This window comes from Electrona antarctica, assembly GCF_951216825.1.
Source record: "Electrona antarctica genome assembly, chromosome: 7".
NCBI lineage: Eukaryota > Metazoa > Chordata > Actinopteri > Myctophiformes > Myctophidae > Electrona > Electrona antarctica.
This window is the reverse complement of record NC_136812.1, coordinates 24994723-25022148: the sequence shown is the minus strand read 5'-3', so window position 1 is coordinate 25022148 and position 27426 is coordinate 24994723. Positions and strand designations below refer to the sequence as shown.

The 27426-nt window shown below is 42.4% G+C and overlaps 1 protein-coding gene across 4 annotated transcripts in view; it reads right to left on the bottom strand.

Annotated features, from left to right (window-relative positions):
* Positions 1-27426, bottom strand: part of swt1 (SWT1 RNA endoribonuclease homolog) — a 46168-nt gene that overhangs the window by 17325 nt on the left and 1417 nt on the right. For 2 of the 4 annotated variants that reach the window (XM_079505188.1, XM_079505189.1), the window contains exons 4-30: positions 26669-27062; positions 26091-26435; positions 25409-25501; positions 25234-25329; positions 24177-24272; positions 23947-24042; positions 23123-23218; positions 22894-22989; positions 22026-22118; positions 21797-21883; positions 21568-21657; positions 21337-21429; positions 21109-21198; positions 20875-20970; positions 20634-20738; positions 20405-20500; positions 20264-20305; positions 19714-19861; positions 18737-18814; positions 17948-18139; positions 15839-15932; positions 14928-15289; positions 14365-14531; positions 10936-11074; positions 8596-8762; positions 6066-6223; positions 5819-5965 (exon numbers count right to left, since the gene is read on the bottom strand). In XM_079505188.1, the coding sequence (XP_079361314.1) occupies positions 5819-5965; positions 6066-6223; positions 8596-8762; positions 10936-11074; positions 14365-14531; positions 14928-15289; positions 15839-15932; positions 17948-18139; positions 18737-18814; positions 19714-19861; positions 20264-20305; positions 20405-20500; positions 20634-20738; positions 20875-20970; positions 21109-21198; positions 21337-21429; positions 21568-21657; positions 21797-21883; positions 22026-22118; positions 22894-22989; positions 23123-23218; positions 23947-24042; positions 24177-24272; positions 25234-25329; positions 25409-25501; positions 26091-26435; positions 26669-27062 (3756 nt within the window). The remainder of the gene's footprint in view (positions 1-5818; positions 5966-6065; positions 6224-8595; positions 8763-10935; positions 11075-14364; positions 14532-14927; positions 15290-15838; positions 15933-17947; positions 18140-18736; positions 18815-19713; positions 19862-20263; positions 20306-20404; positions 20501-20633; positions 20739-20874; positions 20971-21108; positions 21199-21336; positions 21430-21567; positions 21658-21796; positions 21884-22025; positions 22119-22893; positions 22990-23122; positions 23219-23946; positions 24043-24176; positions 24273-25233; positions 25330-25408; positions 25502-26090; positions 26436-26668; positions 27063-27426) is intronic. The other 2 variants (XM_079505190.1, XM_079505191.1) reach the window with 2 other exon arrangements.

Here is a 27426-nt window from a genome sequence, read left to right as displayed (position 1 = left end):
CATTAACCTCAATCAATATTTTTGTTATAAATCTGCCTACACTGGCGGTACAGTCCACAGCCTACTTACTTATGCACAGAACTTTGCCTATAAATGTATGTATTCAAACTAGTAACCAAGTGCATGCTCTCTTCTCAGTAAATAAGAATGTATTGAAGGCATATGAAGGTAAAAGAGGGAGAAGAGGTCAAGGGGCGTAAAAGAGGGAAGAAAGCAAAGGGTGAAGGATGGTGGAAAGCAATTCTCTCTCAGAAAGACTGACTCTCTGAGAGAGAAAGAGAGAGAGGGGGGGGGGGGGGGGGGGGCAATATGGCAGCAATGAGTCATAGCACACATGACAATGAGACTGGCTGCCTCCTTGGCAACCGCAATTGAGCAGCCTCAGTAGGGTTAGACTGCCTGTAAAGAGCTCATCATATAGAATGCACAAGTATAATTCCTGACATCGTTTTAGAACAAAACGGCCCTAATTACAATATGTGTGTGTGTGTGTTTGGGGGAGGGGTTTGGCAGTTTATTTTCATATAGGTGAACAACGAACATACATTGGACATATAGGACAGCTCAAGGGACGGACACGGACAGCCAAGGATTTTAAGATTCAATACAACAATTCTTTATTTTCAGGTAGCCATGCAGCTTGCCAAGCCTCCAATTGTCATCAGTTAGTAAACAATTGTCATCAGTTAGTTTAAAACGAGAATGTTTTGTAAGGCACCGCCCACCATCAAGTTGAATTAGATTCAGAATAGAATAGCAGCCCAACAGTGTCTCTATAATGATAATCAGCTGTGGGCTATGGAAACCACACAGGGGAATGAAACCATGATTCATGATTATTCATAGGAGCTTGCGGAATTGCATTACGTTTTGTTTGACGGGAAGTGATTGTGATTGGACTTCTAGAGACATTTTGACATAAAAATACACATCATGGATAGATTTTCTTCTCAATTGTTTGGCATCTATTGTGATTATGGATATGCTGTAGGTTTTTTTAAAAGTATGCTGTAGGTTTTTTAAAAGTTTTTAATTAATTTCTGTGCCATTAAATGGCACACAATCTAACAGTGCAGTGTTGTCGTTGTATTGGTCCATTTGCCCATTCCAAGAACCTGTTCCTCATCAGCACTTTGAAACTTGGAGCAGGTGCAAATTGAATGCACACAGTCTCTAGTAAGTAATGAAGGCTTTGCATGCAGATAAAGATAAATGTTAATTGGGCCCACTCAGTATGCACCTGAAGGCAGTGTTGCATGATATGGAGAAAAGGGATTGGTCACATCACACAATTTGATTGATTGTGTAGTTGTATAATAAACAAGCACCATGGCTATGAAGTCGTTCTGTCGTTGTACATTATATAACGTTATATAACTCTGCAGCAAAAAAAAGAAACCATTAACTGGAAACAGTTAACTGCAGGTCAAGGAATCTACCAAGGAATTTAACACTGCAGAGCTGCAGAAAAATAAGCTGCAGAAAAACAAAAAATCCCCAAAAAGTAATGAACCAAACAACGCTAAACTATTTAAACGGGCCGTCAAAAGCTTTAAAGATGTCGTTTTAAATCTTAAAACAGCATCAAAGTTGCAGGTCAAAAGTTGTGGGATTTTTATGCTAGTATGAGAAACAGCAGAGAATGCAGACTGATGAATTTTTAAATATGCTGTAAAGGTTGTATAGCAACTGCCTTGTTTCTGCAGGCAGTCTGGGGCTACTTTCTTGTAGAAATTGTTCTTATAATATTTTTAGTAAAATGTTTTAATTGGGATATACCTGTCATTTTAATGTGGCCATATTTGGTAACTGTGTAGACGGTTACCAAAGACAGAAGTAGAAAACAACAAGATTGTGGTTTGTTAGTCAAGTATGTGGGCAGCCAGTATTATGGGAACAGTGCTTCATTCCATTAACGCACGCACACACGCACGCACGCACACACGCACGCACACACGCACGCACACACACAACAGCCATTAGAAAATCTCACTTATTATGGCACTTTCCCACTGCATGGTAGTAGGTACCGGTTCAACATTACTCACTTTTGGAACCATGTACTTAAGCAATATTACGCTCGAGGGGGTGGTTTAACGTCATTAATGCACGCCTGCGATGCTGCAGGAAAGTTCCGAAAGCAACGCAGAAGTGCATTAATGACATTAAACCACCCCCCCGACAGTTGCTCTTATAAACGAAGAAAATCGCTGATTTTTTTTTTTTTTTAATGTAGCCAATACGGCCACAACTGTCCCAAGAAACTAGCTAGCCTAGCCACCGAGTTTGCTGCACTCTGGGAGAACAGAGCAGCTGAATTCTTTGTTTTGATTAGCCGTTCCATGATGCTGGTTTGAAGCACGGCTACAAGGCTGTTTCAACCAAGCAGATTGCTTCCTCGAAACGACCTGTTGTATAATTAATTTTCCACTGCAGATAGTACTATACTCCTTCAACATCCAACCCTCTTCATAGGAGAGTGCTAAAGAACAATTGTTTCTGGTAACATTTTAGGCCAAACTGATTTGAGGTCAGAAATGCCCCTCCCAACTATTGGGCAGGTCGGTCCCATTTTGAACTTGATTGAGAGCAATTATTATTTGGCAAGATTATCCTGTAGTCAGTGTGAGGGGTTCAAAGAGCCGAGCATTCCGATTTGCTCACAGACAATTGGGGCCGCCCCAATAATGTTCAATTATGTTTGATATTTAGATGACTACATTACTATTGTCCAAGTGGGATGGCAGGAGTGTCACGCAACCAAGAGAGACAACGACAAAACAACAGACATAAAGTGAATGAGAGGGTTTTTTTACATGGTGACTGGTCAAAAAAGCACACTTTTGTGTGCAATGGTCTATAAGCGACCATGTTATTGATCGCTTATAGACAAAGGTTTAAAAGGTTTGTGTGCAATGTGTACAGAATAGAAAGGTGGTAGAAAGGTGTATGGATGCACTGCAATGGTGACGTGGATGCCAGCACGTCATGTACCCAATACAAGGGAAAAACAGTCACGCTCTTGTTCCAAATGGTAGATAAAGCCATGTTTTAATGCGTCATGGGCCAGCTGATTAGGCAGAGGTACAAGGTCAAACAGATTACAGCCAGGCCAAATACTAGAGGGAGTCTACTGGAGGAAGGGACACGCCGAGGACACATTTAACAATGGGCCTACTGATTTTAAGGACAGAGGCCTGGGAGTTGGGACTGGGTTTAGAGACAGGATAGAGGAAGGGAATGACATTTGTTGGAAAAAGAGACATAGAAAGAGAGATATTGCTCAGGGGCCTAAAGAAGAATTTTAGAAGGTACAATATCTTTTGTGAGAAGCACCACAGTAGTGCTGCACTGTATGCCAACTTTGCCAGAGATTGCACATTTGCTCTTTATCTTTGGATTCTTATGCCCGGACTACACCAATCTTTTCAAAGTGTGCCTTTGCGGTATCACTGATACCAGCTACACCAGCCCTGCATACGCAGGCTTTAAAGAGATTGTGACATTAACATTTTCTTTTTTTTTAAGGTTTTCTGGGCTCAATTGCACCCAAAAAACCTGAACTTTTAACATTCAGTAGATTCTCTGTAGTCTGGGGTTTTCTGGCTCAAATGAGTGCTCTGATTTTCCTGTGGAGTGTGATGTAAGAGCCAGCAAATGACAGTCAATATGACAATGGGATTTGCCAGAAGATGTCACTGTTTTCACTGTTTTGCCTGTTTTCATTGCAGCTCAAAAGGCTTCACACTAGACACGGAGAAAATCCCAGACCACAGAAAATCCACGGAATGTTCAAAGTTCAGGTTGTTTGGGTGTAATTGAGGTCATAAAACCTAAAAGAAGCATACAGAGATCAGAGATCAGATCAGGAGTCAGGGGTCACGACCCTTAACCCTGTGAAACCTAGTGCCCGCCCCTATTCTAGGGACAAACATTCTGCACATACAGAACATATACAATTTAACGTGTAGAAACGCTTGTAGATTATTTTAAGCAAAGATATCTGGTGTAGAGCAGGGGTTTTCAACCGATTATGAACCAGGGACCACCACCCTAACTAAGAATCAACCTGGGGACCACTTTTGTGTTGGGAGGGGGAATATGGGTGTGGTGTGGGGGGAAATGCTTGAAATGAAATATTGACTGTTAAGGGTTAACATTTAAATTGTTAATTTGAGGTGAATCAAAACTGACATATGCTATAATGGTCCAGAGGCAGAGCTAAAAAATAAAAACATTTAATGATATATTCCTTTCCCATAGTTGCCCATATTAACCTTAACCTTCCATATTAAAGTCTGATTCATTGCAACTTATGTACGAGCAAGCAGATACATGCAATTGATTATACTAGACCTGTACGTGCCCGTTGGCCACCGGCCTACTTGAGAGCGCTGCAACTGGGGAACCTAATAATATCCGCTGTCAACTTGTCATAGCACCCGTTTTAACTATCTGTCTAGGTCCCACATGGAGATCTCTGTATTTGTCTGTCTGCCTATTCATAGTTTGGTTTTTCGGTGGTGAGGTGACCACCGCTCCGGTGGTGAGCTGACCACCGGAGCTGAAATAACGTTGAGCGGTGGTGAGTAAAAACAGAGAGAAGGGCTGGAGCGGTGGCGGTGGTTTGCTCTTCACCGCGGCTCGTGACGTCATGTTGTAGTTCGGTGGTCAACTAACCACCGAAAATCCAGACTATGTATGAGCCTTAAGAGTGCAAACTGACTGTGAAAAGTGTAGTGGTTAAGTAATCAATTTGCAGGTGTGGGGTTGCCATGGCAATCAATTAGGCCCACTGGCAGAGCTGACCAGAGCCTTTTGGGGTGGTTCTGGAGTCGGTGGGGCAAACAGTTCTCGAGTTATGTGCATTACAACCGTACACACACACATACGCAGACACGCAGTGACGTGGCGCATTTATAGTAGGACTAGACCTGTACGTGCCACAGTCGGCCACCGGCCTACTTGGGAACGATGCAACTTGGGAACCTAATGATATACAGTACGTTGTCATAGCACCCGTTGTAACTGTCAGCCGGTGTCCCACATGTGTACTTGGCAATCAATTCGGCCCACTGGCAGAGCCTGATTGGTTGAGCCTCAATTGGCTGAGGCAGAGGCTGGTAATTGCACAGGTGAAAGGAGTTGGCCTCATTAGGCCCACTGGCAGAGCCTGGCCCAGGTGAAAGGAGTTGGCCTCATTAGGCCAACTGGCAGAGCCTGACCAGAGCCTTTTGTGGTGGTTCTGGAGAACCGTGGGTCCGACCGACTCGATACCTGGCACTGCACTCCCTGTGGGGGTGTGGAACGCGTGTGTCGAATGTGAAGTCGGTGGGTCAAGCGGTTCTCGAGTTAGGTGCATTACAACCGTACACACACACCGTACGCACGCAGAGACGTGGCACATTTATAGTAGGATGGGCATATTTTCTAATAATGGTTACTCAACCAGTCAATCCACTTGATTCACTCCATTTTCTGTGGAAGTTCTTGACGTCCGACGTCATCATACCAGGTCATTTAGTGCACTGTTTATCAACAGTGGTCGATTAAAAACAAATTTCCTACATAAATGCATGGTCAGGGACTACATGCAATACCTTCACGGACCACCAGTTGAAATCCCCTAGTGTAGAAATACTAGTGCGCCCGGTCAACTAAGTATAAAGTAAATTAAGTAAATAGGCTTCGATTAGCTTTCAAACTACAATGTTCATAAGATAAGATCTTTGTCACTGTATGATACATACAACGACATTTCGTTTAGTGCAACCCATAGCAGTATCAACAGAGAGAGAAAAAAAGTGGACGGGAATACCTGTGGAAAGCGTGGATCAGCTGAGTGACCACGGATAATAGGTGATGCAATTTGGCCACGGCATCCTGCTGTGGAGTGGGAAATCCCGGTGGCCAATTCACCTGCATGGTGTTGGGGTCAAAGTGTAGAGCCTCAAACACCTTCATGCTGGAAAATGACAGCAGAGCGCAAGAGAACCAGTCATTCAGATATACCAGTCCAGATTCAGGATTATTCATAGGTCAAATGTTCTTACATTTTTGCTCACCATAATTCCATGCAATTCATCCAGATGCCCTCAAACAGAGCCCACACATCCTGGTGAGAGTTCTGCATAGGCGTGGGTGAGTTTTCGTGCTGGTGAGAGACCCATGTTGCTATGTTCTCATGCGGGTGAGAGGCGGGTACAGCTACTTTCTCCTTAGCCTTAAACATTACAAGCACCAAATAGTTTAGAGAACACACTTCTCAAAATGATTACTAATCCCCCCAAGTATATAGTCACTGTCAACCCGTGATGTTTGTTCTTAGTCCGGGAGCCGTGGGGCTGAACGTGGTTTCGTCAGATAAAGTTTATTTCTCAACTGATTCTTGTATCTTGGGGTCACCTCTCACGAATTCAAGAGGGTGCCCAGTGATATCCCTTGGGCAAATTTAGTTATTAACCCCTTAATGCCTGAAATACTAACAAATCCCTGAAAATAAAGTTTTATGGTATTCCATGCGAATTACTTGGTCTAAATGCATCAAATTTGCTTTCTACATGCGTTTGTGGATGTGGATAGGCACAATGTAGTAGAGTTATGATGAATGCATTATTAAGTAATGCATATTTATTACACTTATGACTTATTACTTTTATTACTTTATTACACTTATTACTGCAGGTCTTTAGGTAGATTGGTAGGGCTCAGTGGCCTGATAGATCTGTCTTTTTCCATCCAAACTACTCTCAGTCTCATGCTGGTGTAAGATGCCCATCAACATTTTGCCACAAAGATGTTTAAAAGTGGGGGATCTATACATTCTCAATTAATCTGTTGGTGGTAGTGCAGCTGGTTTGAAGTACATGCATGACCTTTCCCATTCTTTTCTAGTCTAGTTTCCTCCATAGTCCTTAATGGAACAGGACCTGAAGGTCCAGATGGCACTTGCTGGAATGCCTATAGCACAAGATGAGGAGTGTGGAAATCAGACCTCAAAAGGCGGCTGTTTGTAGCTACAGTGATTGGAGGAGATATATCATGATAGGACATGGTATTTCTAGCTGACCCCCGTCTCCCTGGCATCTCTGCTGACTGACCTGATCATGACCATGATGTAATCACAGACTTCACAGTAGATCTATATCTCGAAGATTAGGTAGACATCACTGTCAGACAGGTATGTGGTTGACATCAGCTGGATGGTCCAAAGGTCTGATCCATCAATGAAAGTGACATCTGCATCAGCAGCATTCCTCCCGAAGTGACGTCTTCAATGTGGACGTGGCTTTCTGAATTACTTAGACTTAGATCAATCACTTCTTTTCAATGTATTTAAAGAATCGATTTTCACTCATCTTCTAACACCGTGCTCATGCTTCTAATCTTTTTTATTTTATTTTATTATCTTTCTTGGACTTTGTCTTTCTACAACAACAACAAAATCACACCCGTGTGAACTGAGTGGTGCAAGGTCTTATATAGCCTGATCAGCTGTGGTCACTGACGTAATGTCAGTGACGTAATGTCTCATTCCGGCCAATCACAATGCACCATGCTCATTTTTTTAGGAACTCTATTTTGGGTGGATTCTTTTGTGTTTCGGGCATTAAGGGGCTAATAACAAAAAATGCCCAAGGGATATCACTGGGCACCCTCTGGAATTATTAAGAGGTGACCCCAAGCTACAAGAATCAGTTGACAAAAAAACTTTATCTGACGAAACCACGTTCAAAAATCACCCTTCGGTTCCCGGACTATCTGAAGAGGGTGTAGACAACATCGTCTCCTCTGATACAGGTGGAGTCTCCAGCCCCTTGTGTGTGTCAGTTTGTGTGTTGTGTGTCTACAGTATATATTTATTTTTGAGGGGTGCTAGCCCCTCCTATATACAGGTTTAATGTTTGTTTTTAGTTCAATGTTTGTTTTAAAAACACCATTGACAATGAAGGGAAAATTGACAAGTTTGTTTTGTCACCGTTTGTTTTACATCACCATTACATCACCTAATCAACATGAGTTAGACTTTAATATATTAGCGCCCCTCACTTCACACGGGTGTGATCTGTTAGATGTCACCAGTGAGGTCAGCCTTGTCATTATCATGTCACGTTTCTATGTCTCATATCTTGTTGTCACGTCACTATGATCCAGCACTATATTCCCTGTCTGTGTAATAAACTTTGTGAACCAATAGCATGATACTGTCTCTGTGTCGCGTTATTGTTCTCCTGGGCCCGTCGTCGTACCAAAGGAATACTTCAACTGGATTGTCACACACCACCCGCCTGTCAGAGCCAGACCGAGGGTCTTCTAGAGATCACAACAGTACAGAGACTCGAGGGACGATGATTTACAATTATGAAGTCAGTCGGGAGGCGGCGCACCTCCGACGGTGAAACCGAGTGCACCTTCAATCTGACTGGTTTTCCAATTGTACTGTGACATCACACACACACACACACACACACACACACACACACACACACACACACACACACACACACACACACACACACACACACACACACACACACACACACACACACACACACACACACACACACACACACACACACACACACACACACACACCTCAGGTTGCTGTTTTGTCTGAGGTCGTAGCTTCCGTATAATGCCGTCCAATGAGGTGAGAGTGGTAGGAACACGGTTGCCATAATTGGACCTACACAGAAAGTCCTCCAGTAACGATTTAGCTTCACAGAGAGCCACCAGCATTGTGCTGCAATCTACTGCTTTACCTGAAGTGATATGAGGAGATGAAACAGACAGCAGAAAGGATCAGAAGGGATAACACAAACGCAGACAGACACACATACAGTGCTGAGTAGTACATGCAAAACAGCATCACGGACATCAGAAATACTAGGACAAGTATGAATGTTAACAGTATGCTATGTTTACCAGTAGGAATTGCTGTACGTGAACTTGCATGGCTCTGCAGACTGCAGCATTATGCAAATTAATATTATAATAGAGAAAACCGTTATGAGGATAAAGGTTAAGTGGTAGAAAAGGCGAACAGGAAATCAGTGAGATATCCTTTGCAAAAACAAGCCAACTCAGCTTGACTGTGTGTGTACGTGGGGAGGGGGGGGGGGGGGTTCTCCCTTTACAACCTGCTTACAATGTCACACTCTCACTGCAATGCCCTCTCTCGATCACACAAACATTAGCATATTAGCATGCACATGTTAAGTACACAACACATGCGCACACGCACACACTCACAGCCACACAAAAAAGCCATGCACAGGCGGAGATCAGTACTTTTCCACTACTGAACATGTTTTTAGCCGTGTGCACGGGTTATTCTCCTCTGCCCCTCCCAGTCCCGCCTCCTCCTCTTCCCCTTCTTGCCCTACTCCCACATTGCTGGCACAGAGCCAGAATGTGAGGGGGGGGAGGGGGGGGGGGGGGGTTAAAACAAACAAGGAAATGTCCAGAGTCATGCTACAGGAGAGAACAGACTGGGGCCATGCAATTCCATCACCTTTATCTATTAACATGCTTAAAGCAGGTTAGGGAAACAGTGTTGGTCTGAGCATTGAGCAATCACCCCCACACAGACGGATGTGGCGGAAAAGAGGTTGCGCGTGCACTGCACGCGCACGCACACACACACTGGTGGTATAAAGGGAGATAGTGCAGTGCAGAGCAAGGGGTGGCTGCAAGCCGGGAGGGGGCTACTCAGCATCTTTCTGACACACTTCTTACTGACACACTTTGTGTGACCTTATTCCTGGATATATAGTTATGTGGTGCACTAGCACAGAGGGTAGGACAGACAGACAGACAGACAGACAGACAGACAGACAGACAGACAGACAGACAGACAGACAGACAGACAGACAGACAGACAGACAGACAGACAGACAGACAGACAGACAGACAGACCCACCAACCCACACACCCCAGGGACAACTAGGGAGTATAGCAGAGGATGACTCATCCCTTGCAACTTATTTATAGTTCTGCTTGGGTGGCAAATGGATGCGATGGAGAAACTCTTTCTGTGGAGCACATGTTCGAAAATCCATGGTGTCATTAATGAAAATGGTCTTGGCACTTTTTGGAAATGCAGAAAAATCATTGTCCGTTGTTTGTCAAGATGACATTAATTTCTATCACAATTTACAAAGCATCTGCATGTGGCTCTGATGCTGTCTATTAGCATTACAATGGAAGGAAAACAACACAACCTTTATGTGTCAGTGAGGTCGCTTCATGAAAGTAATACCACATCCCCAAACTAAGCAAGATCGATTAAACAAAATACTCTAGGGTTAACATAATCAGATATCTTGAAAACACATCTGTAGATCTGAAAAGGACACGACAGTTATCGATTGTGATATGAGATTAGATAATCTGGGATTTTGGAAATCATAATAGGATATGGCATTAATTGTCTTTTCCTGGTTTAAGCCTTTTTTCATGATAGTCAAATTATATTATCGTCAGATTATTGGTAAAATGGTTGGTAGTATTTGGTAAAATGTATCGTAATATCAAATTTTTCCCATATCGTCCAGCCCTAGCCTGGCTAATAAGCCAGACTCAAATCACACTGTCGTGTGGTATTTGAGTCTGGAGATGCTGTGTATGGATCTTGTTTCCCGGTGGGCGGGTTCAAACATTTTCTCTTTGACGCAATTGTTCAGAGCTACTGTCAGTCAAAGGTCTCAAGCATTGAACGTCACTGTACCAAAGCCCGCCCATATTGCATACCGTGTCCCGATTGGCCACACCAGTTCTCTGGTGTAGGAAATGGGCGTACAATTGAGCCTCTCCAGACCGTAATCCGCCGGCAGGCAATTTCTTTTGCCAACGGCTGATTCGGTCTGGCTTATTAGCCAGGCTAGTCCAGCCCCACATTATGCACATATACAAAAATCAATACACTATATATACCTGGCGAGAAGAAGATAATGAGATTCTTCACAGTTTGCTGCTGATGCCTTGGGACAATGCTCCCAAAAACAGCGATCCAGTGTTTGTTCAAACACTCCAGGACAGCCTTAAGGCTCCAGGGAGGTTTGACATAAACGATCTGGTGACAGAAGGAACAACACAGTGACCAGGTGAACTCAATGGACAATGAACAATGAAAATGTGGAATTAAAAAGTGATAGGCTACATTCCAACTTTGCAAGTGAGTCTGTCCTTTTTATATAACCTAGCAACCTAGACCTCCCTTAGAGCAAATAAATAGCCATTCAATTAGTTATTTTACTCAATAATTTACTCAAGTTCACACACAAATGCACATATCTGTTCTTGGATGAGAGTCCCTTTGACCTCATGAATTTACCCAACATTTCGACCCACAATATACCCACTTTATATAAATTAGACCAGACTATTGCAATTGTAACACTTTCTTTATTCCACTAGAGTAACCTTTTTTTTGATACACTTTTTGCTTCTCCTCCTACAGATTTTGCCCAAATCTCACAAGAATTGGTACACATGATCTCTGGACTGTTCCGATGAAAACACCACAGGCGGAATTTTGATAGTGCGTATCATTCGGCCGTAATCGGCTTCCGAAGTTAGTGGGAGGGGCCTATTTTACAAAGAATGCCACAAATCACGAACCAAACGTCCAATCAACTCCAAATTTGAATCAAATGTTGTGGGTGGTTTAATCAACCAAAAGCCAAAAACAATTCCATTTTCATCCATAGGGGGCGCCACAAATGCGAAAATTTTAACCGTTTGTCGCAAAAAACATGATTTTTGGGGGCATAAATCCCCTCGAATTACTTACACATGATCACAGGGGTGACGCGACATTGTAATTGTCTGGCAATATTCGTGGGAGGGGCCTATGTAAGCGACTGCGGCAACCACACTTTGCACTTTCAGTTTATATTCATATTTGAATAGAAAAGAGAGGTCGCACACAATGCATCGCATCGCGACGCATTGTGAGCTTGTAGAGCAGCTATTTTCAAATGGAATACAGTCAAGTAAAGTACACCTACACATACCTCAAAATTGTACTTAAGTACAGTATTTGAGTAAATGTACTTAGTTACTTTCCACCACTGGGTTAACGGCAGGAGGATGAGTTAACAAAACGTCAACAAAGAGAGAAGTATATGACCAAGCTGTCCGTCTGACAAAAAAGATTACGAAAGAAAGGAGAGAGAAGTATGACTAAGACACAGAAGTGGTCAATGTTATCCTCAACTTCATATTGACATCTGTTGTCCAGATCATATCTCACACCAGGGCTGCAGGGCTGAATCATTCAGGCCGCGGTAGTCAAGTCATACACCCAGCCAGGCCACCCTATCCCCACACGCATGTACGTTTGGATTACAACAGAGCCATAGAGTATAGACAGAGTTGCGACATTGAGGGGGCAGAAAACAGCCCGGTCACGTGGTTCATGTACTCGTGCGAGCCCTATCGACTACAATAGATTCTGTAAACTTCCAGTGTCCCTATTCGCCAATAGAAGTCTATGTAGAAGAGGACTGGCCCCATGAAGTGAACGGAGTTGTCGTAACTCTGTCTATACTCTATGGGCTCTGGATTACAAGTAGGGCTGCACGATATGGACAAAATTTCATATCTCTGTATTTATGCCAAATATTGCGATATCGATACGATATACGATATTACCGTTAAAATTTCATATTCTGCATTTTAAGTGTTGCAACACTTATACATACACGTGTGGGGATTGAAAAACCATAAAACCTGGGTGATCTACTGTATGCTATCAAATTGTATGTTATACTTTAGCTATTGAAAAATAGCAGATCTACAAGCTCATAGCGCGGCACCGAGTGCCGCGCTACGAGCTTGTAGGTCTGCTATTTTTGAAAAATCGAGAGCGATCGTTTTTAACTCAATCTTTGCTTCATGGGGGATCCCTGAAACAACATATTTTCAGATGGGGGTCGGCGGCCAATTACATATATTTTTGGGGTCCTTGACATGAAAAACTTTAAGAATGACTGACATAGAAACATAGGCTTTTCAGAAAACTGTCAGGATTTAGAAGACATTTGCAGAAACGTCTTCAGGTCTAAATGGGTTAAGAGCGTACCGGACCGCATCTCCATGATATGATCTACTGCACCATGGATATGTCAACATGAAGTCGAAATGAGTCATAGTTCTCTCTTTTTGTATCTTTTTGTCATCAGTTTCCTCCTTTAAGTGAAAGAAAAGTAGTGTCAAAATATCTTTTGTATATTCGGTTTCAAAACAGGCCGTATGTGGGTACACTATAGTAGCTTTTCGTGCTGGGGCCCTTTACTTTAGAATCATATGATAGACTGACTGATCAACTGGTTATGTTCTTTCACCACTTTATTATTTGTATATGTAACAATACATAACATTATATGAGAGCCGCTATAATTAAGATTTCCAGGGTGAATGCCTCTGCCTTAATTGGCCTAATTCTCTACAGTGCCACCCTGCTCTTTGGGCCCTGCAGGGCTTGTGCCCAGAATTTCCCATTCAGGAATCCAGCTCTGACGCATCCCCAAAGCTAGTTAGTGCAACCAGACTATTGTAATTGTAACACTTTATTATTATTATTATTATTAGTGTGGTGGCAAAGGGCAACCAGACTATTGTAATTGTAACACTTTATTAGTGTGGTTGCCTATGGGCAACCATACTATTGTTCCCCTTACCTTTTCTTTTCATTCATTAGTGTGGGCAACCAGACTATTGTAATTGTAACACTTTATTTATTATTAGTGTGGTTGCCAGACTATTGTAATTGTAACACTTTATTTTTACTGGAGTAAGACTTTTTTTGAAACGCTACTCCTCCCACAGTTTTGACTGTACGCACTTGAGCCATATGTCAAATCGACGACTTCATCGGGAATGGTGTGCTTGCTCATTGCTAAGAGAAATGTTGTATAGTTTAATTGATATTAATTAATTAGTAAATTAATTTTCCCCATTCACTTAACATGGGAAGATCTAAAAGTCCAACTCAAGTATTTTTGAGTTGGACTATGTAAGCGACTGCGGCAACCACACTTTGCAATTTTTTTTAAATTGCGACCTTTCTAGTTCTAAGTGCTTTGAGTATGTAGCAGCCACTAGCACATAAACACTGGCAAATTACAGTATACTTACAAATGCCTGTATACCGGCATACTGTATATATTCAAATAGTCAAAATGCAGAATGGGAGAGCTACAGACATCTACATTTTGAATTCAGCTAATTTCAATGGATTTTGATTTATTACGATCATTAGTTTTTTTTTTTCCTACCCCATGGATTGATAACTTTCCCTTCCGTGTCAGACACAGAAGCATTGCAATATGAACATAAGCATGTATTTGTGTGATGTACCTCATCCCATAGGTCTTCATAGGCAGCCTTCATCTCTGCCTCCAGTATGGCAGACAGCACCTCCGTGAGGCTGTCCTCCATCAGTGACACACAGTTGCTAAGCTCCGTAGTCCTTTCCTCCGCCTCCTCGCCTCTTTCATTCTCCTGTACCTTATTGAGGGGCTTACCTGGAAACAATAGTGATGAATGATGATTTAAATAAACACAGTGTATCAATTTGTACTGTATGTGTGTGTCACATGTGCTTAAAGGACCATACCAACAGTGTGGAATGCTTAACCCATTGATTATGACTCACTGTATACTTGAAATTACTGGCTATTTTCCAAAGCATACTGTAATTTGTTCGATTTTTAGGGAAGCCGTTGGATTCCTTTCATTTCAGTAAGGTATGAAAATCACAAAGTTACAAATTGCATGGTTATTTTAAGTTACATTATCGTATACAAATGTTCATGACTTATTGACTTATGATTAGCCAACATTACTCAATTACTCTGGTATGTTTGGTGATGATTAAACAATATTTTACACAAGCACAAGGCATCTTCATGACATCTGACCTTTATCCAATCGTTGCCAACCGCCAGTTCTCTCGCCGAGAGTGGGTGCTGCTGCTGTTTCGTTCTGCATGATAGGTCTCCCCCCATCACGCACCTCCAGTGTGGGTTGAGGACTATGTCCATATGTCTTCGTCCAATCATGTGCCACCAATGTGGGGAGTGGACTATGTCCATATGTCTTTGCCCCATCACAGGGGACCAGTGTGAGGTGAGGACTATGTCCATATGTCTTTGCCCCATCACAGGGGACCAGTGTAGGGTGTGGACTATGTCCATATGTCTTCGCCTCCTCCTCTAGGTCTGTTTTGTTGAGGGCCTTCACCCCGCTAATCAGAGACTTACTGCATAGGTTCTTGTCATTACTGGAGAACAGAGGAACATAGACATCAGGTCTGTCAGTCTATTCTGTTAAATGACAAAAAATGACTTTTGCTTCATGCAGAAGCTGGCAGATGTTAGGATGTACTGTAGCAGTGAGAGCAGAGTCAATTTAGTACTGTTAATGGTAGACGACAAGGCTTCTGCAACGCAAGAGACACAGCCACACAACCAATGGATATGATGATGTTGAGGTCCTAATGAATTTACCAAAAAGCATTCCATTGCTTCACCTAATACTTGTTTTTCGATGACTCAATGTCTCTGGCTGTACTGTACTCTCCTTCTGTCTTTCTCTCTGTCTGACATGTGTCAGTATGTCTGCCTGCATTTCTCTCTCCTGCCAACTGGAACCATCTTTTGCTGGACTCAAACACACTGACATGCATGTACTGTACACTAGTATCCACAGGGGACACATGCACAATTGCACATGCTCACAACACACACTCTGCGGTATTGAGCAAAGCAAACAAGTAGTTCTGTGAAGGCTGGGCTAGTGGGGTGAGTTGTGTGTCTGTACTTTAACTCACGTGCACAGGAAGAGAGCGCGCTCTGGGTAGAGACTCTGGTACTGCAGGCAGCACTGCAGTACTCGGTCATCGTTGTTGTTAGTAGTCAGGTCCTCTGTGGGGAGGGACAGAGACAATGACAGGTCACACAACACAAGGACAAGATGAACAAACTGGAGACATCAAAAATGTTCGCTTTAGCCCTCTGTATTACCAGGAAACACTAGAATTTACTCACTTACAGAGAGGGGGAGATGAAAAAGTCAAGAAGGGGTCGACTCTATATCAACACTGCACATATTCATAAGAAAGTCTTGTAGATGCCTTTTTAAATGACATTCCTGGACACTTCCTCACTATCAGACTTCTTGCAAGAGAGCTCAGCTTGAATTGCAGAGAGAAACTGATGCCTAAATTATATGAATTATTTAATTCCTACGATGTTTCGGCACGGGACACGTATAAATCAGGTTTTTGAGCTGGGGAACAACTTCTTCATAAAATATTCAAACTGCTTTGTAACATGGTACAGTGACAATTCAGCATTACACATGTGCAACAGGTTTCTGGCTGCACAGTGCAGAACGCAGCACTCTTCACATATCTGCAACGCTTCTTACTAGTTTGAACTTGAGGGCCCTGTAGCTGCTGACTCTAATCATACACCGCTGATTAGAGTCTAATTAGATGTGCATGTTTCAGTCAAAGTAGATTTGTCCCCTGAATGTTTTGGAAACAAGAAACCTCTACTGACACAGAACTACCAACGAAGTACATACATGCATGTACTGGACTCACCTTAGTGCCACAGGACACACAGCAAAATCCTCAGAGCTATGGCAATTTAACTCCTAGAGTAATGAGGGTTTTACTGTGCATACAAAGCATATATTCAGAAGTAATTTACACAGTACACAAAAGCACACAGCTTACCACTAGGGAAGTACATGTCATTGTGAGGGCATGTTATATACAACGTGTAGGTGATCATACAGTAGTGTAATAATTGACATGCGGGAACATTCTGTGGGAACATTCTGTTCCATTGGAACACGTAGTTGAAGATTGTATGTTTATAGTATACTGATGATCACACTGAAGTTTGGTCAAAAGAAACCCAACTACAGTATGACTGCACCAGGCAGAAAGAGAGAAATATTGATTGCGTTGACTGTCATTTATTTTTCATACAGCACTATTGTGGACATAGGATACCTTGTGTGAGAATGCCAACTTGTCTTTGAAATCACTTACTTTTGTTACTTCCAACAGACAGGTCTAGATTAGAATCATCATCATAACCTTTATTTAAATTCAGAGTACAATTGAGGGGCCAGACCCCCATTCATAGAATATATTGCTAGCGCCACCTGGCTGGTGGAGGTTGCTGTAATTTCTTCTTTTTTCAGCGTATATATAAATACAGGAGTTTAGTTTGATATCATCTTAATTGTAAATAATTTCCAATATGTTTGTGTGTCTGTATAGTCACTAATGGTGACCGCTCTACAAGCATGGTAGTTTCCTCTACTGGAGGAGCGTTATGCGCCTGTGGGAAGAATGTGAAGGTCACGACCAATTACACCCACGCAAGTCTCGAGCAGGGATGCATTTGATTTTTATCTTAACTTTGCTCTCACTTTAAAGGAGAATTCCATACTAAAAGGCTTTCTTACCTTTCTTTGTAGTTGTTACGTCCCCACCAAAGAGGTCCAGGTGTTATTTTGTGCAAAAGCTCCTTATTGGCTATTTCCCCTACAATAAGCCCCAAATGAATTGCATTGAATGGGAGTTGAATGGGGCTATGGGGTGTTGTGCTAATTCGCTTATTTCCATCGCTCAAAATTATAATTTTTTTGTATATATCCTCTCTTCATAATGTAAATAATATCCCAAGCGGCACACTTTACTACTTATTTCGATGGAAATAAGCGAATTAGCACAACACCCCATAGCCCCATTCAATTCAATGCAATTCATTGAGGGCTTATGGTAGGGGAAATAGCCAATAAGGAGCTTTTGCACAAAAAAACACCTGGACCTCTTTGGTGGGGACGTAACGACTACAAAGAAAGGTAAGAAAGACTTGGAATTCTCCTTTAAGACGATCTGACTCAAGTTGGGACTTACTGCAACTCTGAGAGGCCTGTTGCATTGATTGGCCCCAGACTCCTGAATCCTGCTTCTTAAGACACGTGTAAATGAAGTGGACTGCAGGACAAGCCAGGCGAGCCACAGATTCACGAAGCCCCTTCCCATTCTTCAGCGAGTCCAGCTCCTGAAGCACCACCCAGGGGATCAGAATCACAGGGAAGCCCATTGCTACAAGACAAATGAGGGAGGAGGCAAATTTACAAGAGAAATGAGGTGCATGCTTTAGTTCCGACATACCATTGGTCCAAACGACAACCTACCTCAAACCCCAACCTAACCATAACCGCAAGCACGGAGCAACGCATCCCTCACCAACCTTAATCCAGTCACCAACCTTAACGCATCCCTCACCAACCTTAATCCAGTCACCAATCTTAATCCGGTCGTTTTAACGCATCCCTCACCAACCTTAATCCAGTCGGACCAATGCTATGTCGAACCAAAGTCTGCCTCCCAGAGAAATGACAGAATTCTGACTGAAGCATCAACATGATTCACACCCAACATTTTTCAGTTTAATTAAATAACACTTGAGACAAAGTAGTGTCTTAGTATAAGTATAAACTATAAGGCTAGTGTGGTGTAATATTACTAGATTGGATGTGTAGTGATAATCTCTGCATTCTACAACATGAGACAAATGTTGATTTTTGTGATTTTTAATTAAATAATATAGTTGCTTGTATTGACATCCTTTTTGGGTCTCAAAGCATCATTAAGATAACTGAAACTATAGGTAGGAACACCATAAATTGACCTACGCACCTCCAAGGCCATGAGACATGATCTTCTTCACAAAATCCAGGTGACTGAGGAGAATATTTGTGTCCATAGCAATGATTACTGAAAAGAAACAAAATCATGCTGAATTCATGACTGAGTTTATATTAAAAGTCAAATCCTACTGTGTAATAATCACGGTATCCGGCTAAGAACAAAAATGCATAGAGAATGAAAGTATTACAGGCAAATGGAAAAAAAATGTTTTTTTTTAAATATAATGCATCAATTCCTACATTCCAAGTGCTTGTCAGGGTGGGAGGGGGGGTCCCCAGTTAAAATATGATTATTTTGGGGGGTCCACTGACGTATACAATTCTGTGCATACTGTACAGTTTTCTGTGTATCTGTTGTGTATCTTTCATCTGTTCATTTTCTATGCTGCAAGAGTGGCACTAAAACCACCAGGAAATAAATCCCATTATGTAAACATACAATTGGTTAAATTCAATTATGCAAATTGTACCCTGTGCAATGTGTGTGGCATGGTATAGTAGTCATGTCTGATGGCAAAATAATTTGAGAACACAGAGCCAAATGTACATGTACGTAACTAGGTCGGAATGTTCAGTAGGTTGTCCCAAACTGATTCACTTTTGGGTCTAAAAGGTCAACGGTCAAGGTCACATCAGGTAAAGGTGCATAAATGGTTCATATCTCAGGAAGGGAAGCATATCACAAAACAAGTTGGCGTGTGGAATGGTTTACAGTACACCTCTAGGTACACTTTTTTAACCACATGAACCCTGGCATCCCTATTTTGGGTATGTCAACATTTGGTGGAAATAGCCAATCTACAAGCTCACAAAGCGTTCAACACGACGAGTTGTGAGCTTGTAGATCGTCTGTTTTGGTGTAGGGTGAAAAAAGGAGAGGATCAAGTATAGAACCCAGTCAAATAGTATATTGAGTTTAAGTGGTTACATTATTATGAGGTGTCATTTGATGATGATAAAACTCACCAGGCCCCTCTGTGACAACCTCTGTGACAACCTCCACTGATGGGTCTGTAGTCAGATCGATAGAGGTGAGTTCTCCATAGCTCTTCACTAGCCTCAACCCCAGGCTGTCCTTAGAGCGAGCCTCATGCAGCTCCTCAACCACCTCCATCTACAATATATTGTACAAGGTTAATATCAGCATATTATTAAATAGGCTGACATTTGACGAAAATAGCAGATATACTTCTGCAGCTTGCAGTGCAACACGTTGGGAGCTTGTAGATTATTTCAGCTAAAAGATTGGTGTAGACGGAAAAAAGAGGGGCCCAAATATAGACCCCCGGGGGACCCTGGCAAACAAAGTTAGGGGGTTTCTCATTGAAAGTTTGACTGCCTTCGGTCCATCACTGAGGCCTTTGTAAAAACCAAAGCTGGTTCCATAACATATTACATTATGATACAGTAGGTAGCAGGGAACTCATTCGCCAATAAATACTCCGTCAAGCTGATTAGGGTCATTAAAAATTTAGAAATAATTAAGAAAAGTAAATGGACAATCATACTCACGTACCTCAATGTCATTGTCATAGACCTGTGTCCCATCATGTACACTCTGCAACACATTATGAGTCATATTAAGTTTGGTTTGCACTTTGCAGTGCACATTATTTTACATATAGCATATAAACAGACTGAATAAGTTTACACTCACTTCTTCTTTCTTGGGGGGCACCTGAGATTGTAAGGGCTTGGCTGTCGAATGCACTTGTGTGACATTCCTTTGTTTTGATGTTCCATCACATACACTCTGCAACACATTGAGTCATATTAAAACAAGAACTGGGCATTACTTACTGTAGCATTACAAAAAAAACAGTCTCCAGTTTGGACTGCACATTTTACATATAGCATATGAACCGACTGAAGAAGTCTACACTCACTTCTTTCTTAGGAGGAACCTGAGATTGTAAGGGCTTGGCTCTCGGACCAATGTTCCACAGATTGTAAGGGCTTGGCTGTCGAACCTGTGTTCCATCATGTACACTCTGCAATACATTAGGAGTCTTATTAAAACAAGAAATGGACATTACTTACTGTAGCATTACAAAAAACAGCCTCTAGTTTGGTTTGCACGTTATTTTACATATAGCATATAAATCGAGTGAAGAAGTCTACACTCACTTCTTCTTTCTGAGGAGGAACCTGAGATTGTAAGGGCTTTGCTGTCGAAGGCACTTGCGTGACATTCCTTTGTTTTGATGTTCCACCATGTACACTCTGCAACACATTGAGTCATATTAAAACAAGAAATGGGAATTACTTACTATAGCATTACAAAAAAAAACAGTCTCCAGTTCGGTCTGCACATTATTTTATATATAAACCGACTGAAGAAGACACAGAAGATACACTCACTTCTTCTTTCTCAGGGGGAACCTGAGATTGTATGGGCTTCCAGAGATTGTAAGGGCTTGGCTGTCGGACCTGTGTTCCATCATGTACACTCTGCAACACATTATGAGTCATATATAAACAAGAAATGGGCATTACTTACTGTAGCATTACAAAAAAAACAGTCTCCAGTTCAGTCTGCACATTATTTTACATATAGCATAAGAACCGACTGAAGAAGTCTACACTCACTTCTTTCTGAGGAGGAACCTGAGATTGTAAGGGCTTTGCTGTCAAAGGCACTTGTGTGACATTCCTTTGTTTTGATGTTCCACCATGTACACTCTGCAACACATTGAGTCATATTAAAACAAGAACTGGGAATTACTTACTATAGCATTACACAAAAAAACAGTCTCCAGTTCGGTCTGCACATTATTTTATATATAAACCGACTGAAGAAGACACAGAAGATACACTCACTTCTTCTTTCTCAGGGGGAACATGAGATTGTATGGGCTTCCAGAGATTGTAAATGCTTGGCTTTCGGACCTGTGTTCCATCATGTACACTCTGCAACACATTTATAAGTCATATTAAAACAAGAAATCTGCATTACTTACTGTAGCATTACAAAAAAGTCTCCAGTTTGGTTTGCCCATTATTTTATATACCGGTAGTATATAAACCGACTGAAAAAGTCTACACTCACTTCTTTCTTAGGGGGAACCTGAGATTGTATGGGCTTCCAGAGATTGTAAGGGCTTGGATGTCGGACCTGTGTTCCATCATGTACACTCTGCAACACGTTTATAAGTCATATTAAAACAAGAAAACGGCATTACTTACTGTAGCATTACAAAAAACAGTCTCCAGTTTGATTTGCACGTATTTTACATATACTTATAGCATATAAACCGAATGAAGAAGTCTACACTCACTTCGTTCTTAGGAGGAACCTGAGATTGTAAGGGCTTGGCTGTTGAAGGCACTTGTGTGACATTCCTTTGTTTTGATGTTCCATCATGTACACTCTGCAACACATTGAGTCATATTAAAACAAGAAATGGGAATTACCGTACTTAGTGTACTTATTATTTTACATCTTTACACATATCATATCACACACACATTTTATGTATACTAACGCCATGCCAAAAAATAAAATAAAGAAATCAATGGTGTTACACGAAAAATGGTGACCCATAAAATTAGGTAGTGGCAGTCCGCCTTCCTAAAATGCATTGCAAAGGATTCGCTACGCGATGCTAGGGGGTAATATTGGCGAAACTAAACTAAATAAAAAAATGCATGCACATTGAAGGTGGTGAAAGAAGCCTACATTGGTGCCAGAGCACAGATCAATGTCGCACAAGGGGTGTGGAGGCACACGGAGCGCTGTTGCGCTTGGAGATTGTCCCCAGCAGTGTTAGCCTAGCGCAATTCTACAGAAGAGGGGGGCGTGGAATTAACGCAAATATACACACACACAGATTGAAAAAACAGTCAGATTGAAAAAAGAATGCTCGTTTTCATCTCCCGATGAAGGTGACTAGCTCGCCTAAGCTTGCACGGCGGTGCCTCTTGAAGCCCAAGTCACCTTATCTTCAGATGGTGCACACACACACACACACACACACACACACACACACACACACACACACACACACACACACACACACACACACACACACACACACACACACACACACACACACACACACACACACACACACACACACACACACACACAGAGAGAGGAGGCATTCTGTAGAAGCATATAAACCGACTGAAGAAGTCGACACTCACTTCTTTCTTAGGGGGAACCTTGTGTAAGGGCTTGGCTGTCGAAGGCTGAGGCTCTTGTGTGACATTTCTTTGTTTTGATGTTCCATCATGTACACTCTGCAATACATTGAGTCATATTAAAACAAGAAATGGGAATTACTTACTGTAGCATTACAAAAACAGTCTCCAGTTTGGTCTGCACATTATTTTACATATAGCATATAAACCGAGTGAAGAAGTCTACACTCACTTCTTCTTTCTTAGGAGGAACCTGAGATTGTAAGGGTTTGGCTGTCGAAGGCACTTGTGTGACATTCCTTTTTTTTGATGTTCCATCATGTACACTCTGCAACACATTGAGTCATATTAAAACAAGAAATGGGAATTACTGTACTTATTATTTTACATCTTTACACATATCACACAGTAGCAAATGCCACGCCAAAAAAAACTAAACAATCATTGGTGTTACATGAACAACTGTGACCCATAATTTTAAAATTAGGTAATGGCAGTCTGCCTTCCCAACATGCATTGCACTGCATGACGGGCGTGTCATGTGATTGGCCGTAGCCAATCGGAAGAAAGAATTTGCTGTGCGATGCTAGGGGGTAATATTGGCGAAACTAAAGTACATTTTAAAAATGCATGCACATTGAAGGTGCTGAAAGAAGCCTAGATTGGTGCCAGAGCACAGATCAATGTCGCACAAAGGGTGTGGAGGCACACGGAGCGCCGTTGCGCTTGGAGATTGTCCCCAGCAGTGTTAGCCAAAACACAGTCGGATTGCAAAAGGAATACTCGTTTTCATCTCACGATGAAGGTGACTAGCTCGCCTAAGCTTGCACGGTAGCGCCTCTTGTAGCTCAAGTCACCTTACCTTCAGACGGCGCACACACACACACACACACACACACACACACACACACACACACACACACACACACACACACACACACACACACACACACACACACACACACACACACACACACACACAGACACACAGACACACAGAGAGAGGGAGAGCATTCTGTAGAAGCATATAAACCGACTGAAGACGTCTACACTCACTTCTTTCTTAGGGGGAACCTTGTGTAAGGGCTTGGCTGTCGAAGGCTGAGGCTCTTGTGTGACATTCCTTTGTTTTGATGTTCCATCATGTAGACTCTGCAATACATTGAGTCATATTAAAACAAGAAATGGGCATTACTTACTGTAGTATTACTAAAACCAGTCTCCAGTTTGGTTTGCACATTATTTTACATATAGCATATAAACCGAGTGAAGAAGTCTACACTCACTTCTTCTTTCTTAGGAGGAACCTGAAATTGTAAGGGCTTGGCTGTCGAAGGCACTTGTGTGACATTCCTTTTTTTTGATGTTCCATCATGTACACTCTGCAACACATTGAGTCATATTAAAACAAGAAATGGGACTTACTGTACTTATTATTTTACATCTTTACACATATCACACACACGTGTATACTAGTTTGCAAATGCCACGCCAAAGGAAAAAAAAGAAAAACATTGGTTACATGAAAAACTGTGACCCATAATTTTAAAATTAGGTAATGGCAGTCCGCCTTCCCAACATGCATTGCACTGCATGACGCATGTGTCATGTGATCAGCCGTAGCCAATCGTAAGAAAGAATTTGCGGCGCAATGCTAGGGGGTAATATTGGCGAAAATGGCATGCGGAGCGCCACCGCACTTGGACATGGTCCCCAGCAGTGTTAGGGCCGATTCATAATCCTATTTTACCGCTGTTTTGGCGCTGTAGTGCCGAAATGATTTCGGCTCGTCAGAAATTTTCAGTAGCACCGAAGAGCCGACTTTAGGACGGTCCCCGCCCCCCCGAACCTCAAATGACATCACATTGTAGGCTCTACAGAGCCGAACCGACTTTTATTCGGCTCTAAAATAGGAGTATGAATCGGCACTTAGCCTTGTGCAATGCTACAGAAGAGGGGGTGTGGAATTAACGCAAATATATATACACACACACACACACACACACAAACACGTTGCAGTCAGATTTCAAAAGGAATGCTCGTTTTCATCTCACGATGAAGGTGACTAGCTCGCCTAAGCTTGCACGGCAGTGCCTCTTGTAGCTCAAGTCACCTTACCTTCAGACGGCACACACACACACACACACACACACACACACACACACACACACACACACACACACACACACACACACACACACACACACACACACACACACACACACACACACACACACACACACACACACACACACACACACACACACACACACAGAGAGAGAGAGAGAGAGAGAGCATTCTGTAGAAGCATATTATAAACCGACTGAAGAAGTCTACACTCACTTCTTTCTTAGGGGGGACCTTGTGTAAGGGCTTGGCTGTCGAAGGCTGAGGCTCTTGTTGGCTCTTCCTTTGTTTTGATGTTCCATCATGTACACTCTGCAAAACCAGTCTCCAGTTTGATCTGCACGTTATTTTACATATAGCATATAAACAGAGTGAAAAAGTCTATACTCACTTCTTCTTTCTTAGGAGGAACCTGAGATTGTAAGGGTTTGGCTGTCGAAGGCACTTCGACATTCCTTTTTTTTGATGTTCCATCGTGTACACTCTGCAACACATTGAGTCATATTAAAACAAGAAATGGTACTTATAGTACTTATTATTTTACATCTTTACACATATCACACAGACATTTGCATACTAGTATGCAAACGCCGCGTTTGGAGATAAATCCCCAGTAGTGTTAGCGCAATGTAGCCTCCTTTTTGGGTTTATGATCCGGTCGGGAGCGGATGATATCTTACATCATGTTGTGGTCATTGTTTTGTAGTCATCAGGCCAGACTACAAAACAATGACTACAACATGACGTAAGATATCATCCGCTCCTGACCGGATCACACGGTAAGTTATTAACACAGACCAGGCTTTCCTCCGAGGTGGAAAGCCTGGTTGTGACATGAGGGTTCAAGGGATGCACGATATTGATCTTTTTAAACCAATACCGATAACTTCATGCTTCTCAAGACCGATACCGATACTAATAACCGATAATGAAAATATATAGACACATAGTACATAAAAAAAGTAACGGTACATTTAACATAGCTTTGACCTAAGCAAATACGAGAGAGAGAGAGAGAGAGAGCATTCTGTAGTGTAGAAGCATATGAACCGACTGAAGAAGTCGACACTCACTTCTTTCTTAGGGGGCCCCTGAGATTGTAAGGGCTTGGCTGTCGTAGGCTCTTGTGTGACATTCCGTTGTTTTGATGTGAGTCGATGTGATCCATCGGCGTGCTTATCTGAGGTAGTGTGACTGCATGTGGGGTAGGAATGCTTTGCAGCCCTCTTAACCTCTTCCCTGTCGTCCTGCACCCGCCGCTTAGATCCCTTCTCCCTCAGTTCTATTGCCAGTGAGGGAGTTTTTCCCTCCACCTTTTCCCCAGATCTGTGGTGTGACCTTCGTGTTTCATGGGTGACATCTTTTGAAAGCTTGTGGACAGCTTTTTTGATCTGCCGACCACTATCAAGTGCACACGACTGTACACACACACACACACACACACACACACACACACACACACACACACACACACACACACACACACACACAGTAAGATTCGAGTTCATCTTCCATATATATATATAATATATATGTATGTATTGTGTGTATATATACACAGAAAGAGAGAGAGAGAGAGAGAGAGAGAGAGAGAGAGAGAGAATTCTGTAGAAGCATACTGTATAAACCGACTGAAGAAGTCGACACTCACTTCTTTCTTAGGGGGCCCCTGAGATTGTAAGGGCTTGGCTGTCGTAGGCTCTTGTGTGACATTCCGTTGTTTTGATGTGAGTCGATGTGATCCATCGGCGTGCTTATCTGAGGTAGTGTGACTGCATGTTGGGTAAGAATGCTTTGCAGCCCTCTTAACCTCTTCCCTGACGTCATGCACCCGCCGCTTAGATCCCTTCTCCCTCGGTTCTATTGCCAGTGAGGGAGTTTTTCCCTCCACCTTTTCCCCAGATCTGTGGTGTGACCTTCGTGTCTCATGGGTGACATCTTTTGGCAGCTTGTAGACAGCCTTTTTGATCTGCCGACCACTTTGGAAATCTTCTTTGCTTTTGGAAGTGCTGTATTTGTCGTGGCTCTTCGTTGATCTATGTGTTCTGTTGATAGTCATAGGAATTAAAATGGGATGCACACGCAGATTAGACACACCAACAGACCAACATGCGGAAACAATTAACGGTCGAACATTCGGTGCTCCCGTGCTTGCGGTTAGGGTTAAGGCTTATACATAGTCTGGATTTTCGGTGGTTAGGTGACCACTGAACTACAACATGACGTCACGAGCCGCGGTGAAGAGCAAACCACCGCCACCGCTCCAGCCCTTCTCTCAACGTTATTTCAGCTCCGGTGGTCAGCTCACCACCGGAGTGGTGGTCACCTCACCACCGAAAATCCAGACTATGAATAGGCCTTTAGGGTTTGAGGTAGGTTGTCGGTCTAATGACAGTCGGACCAATAGTA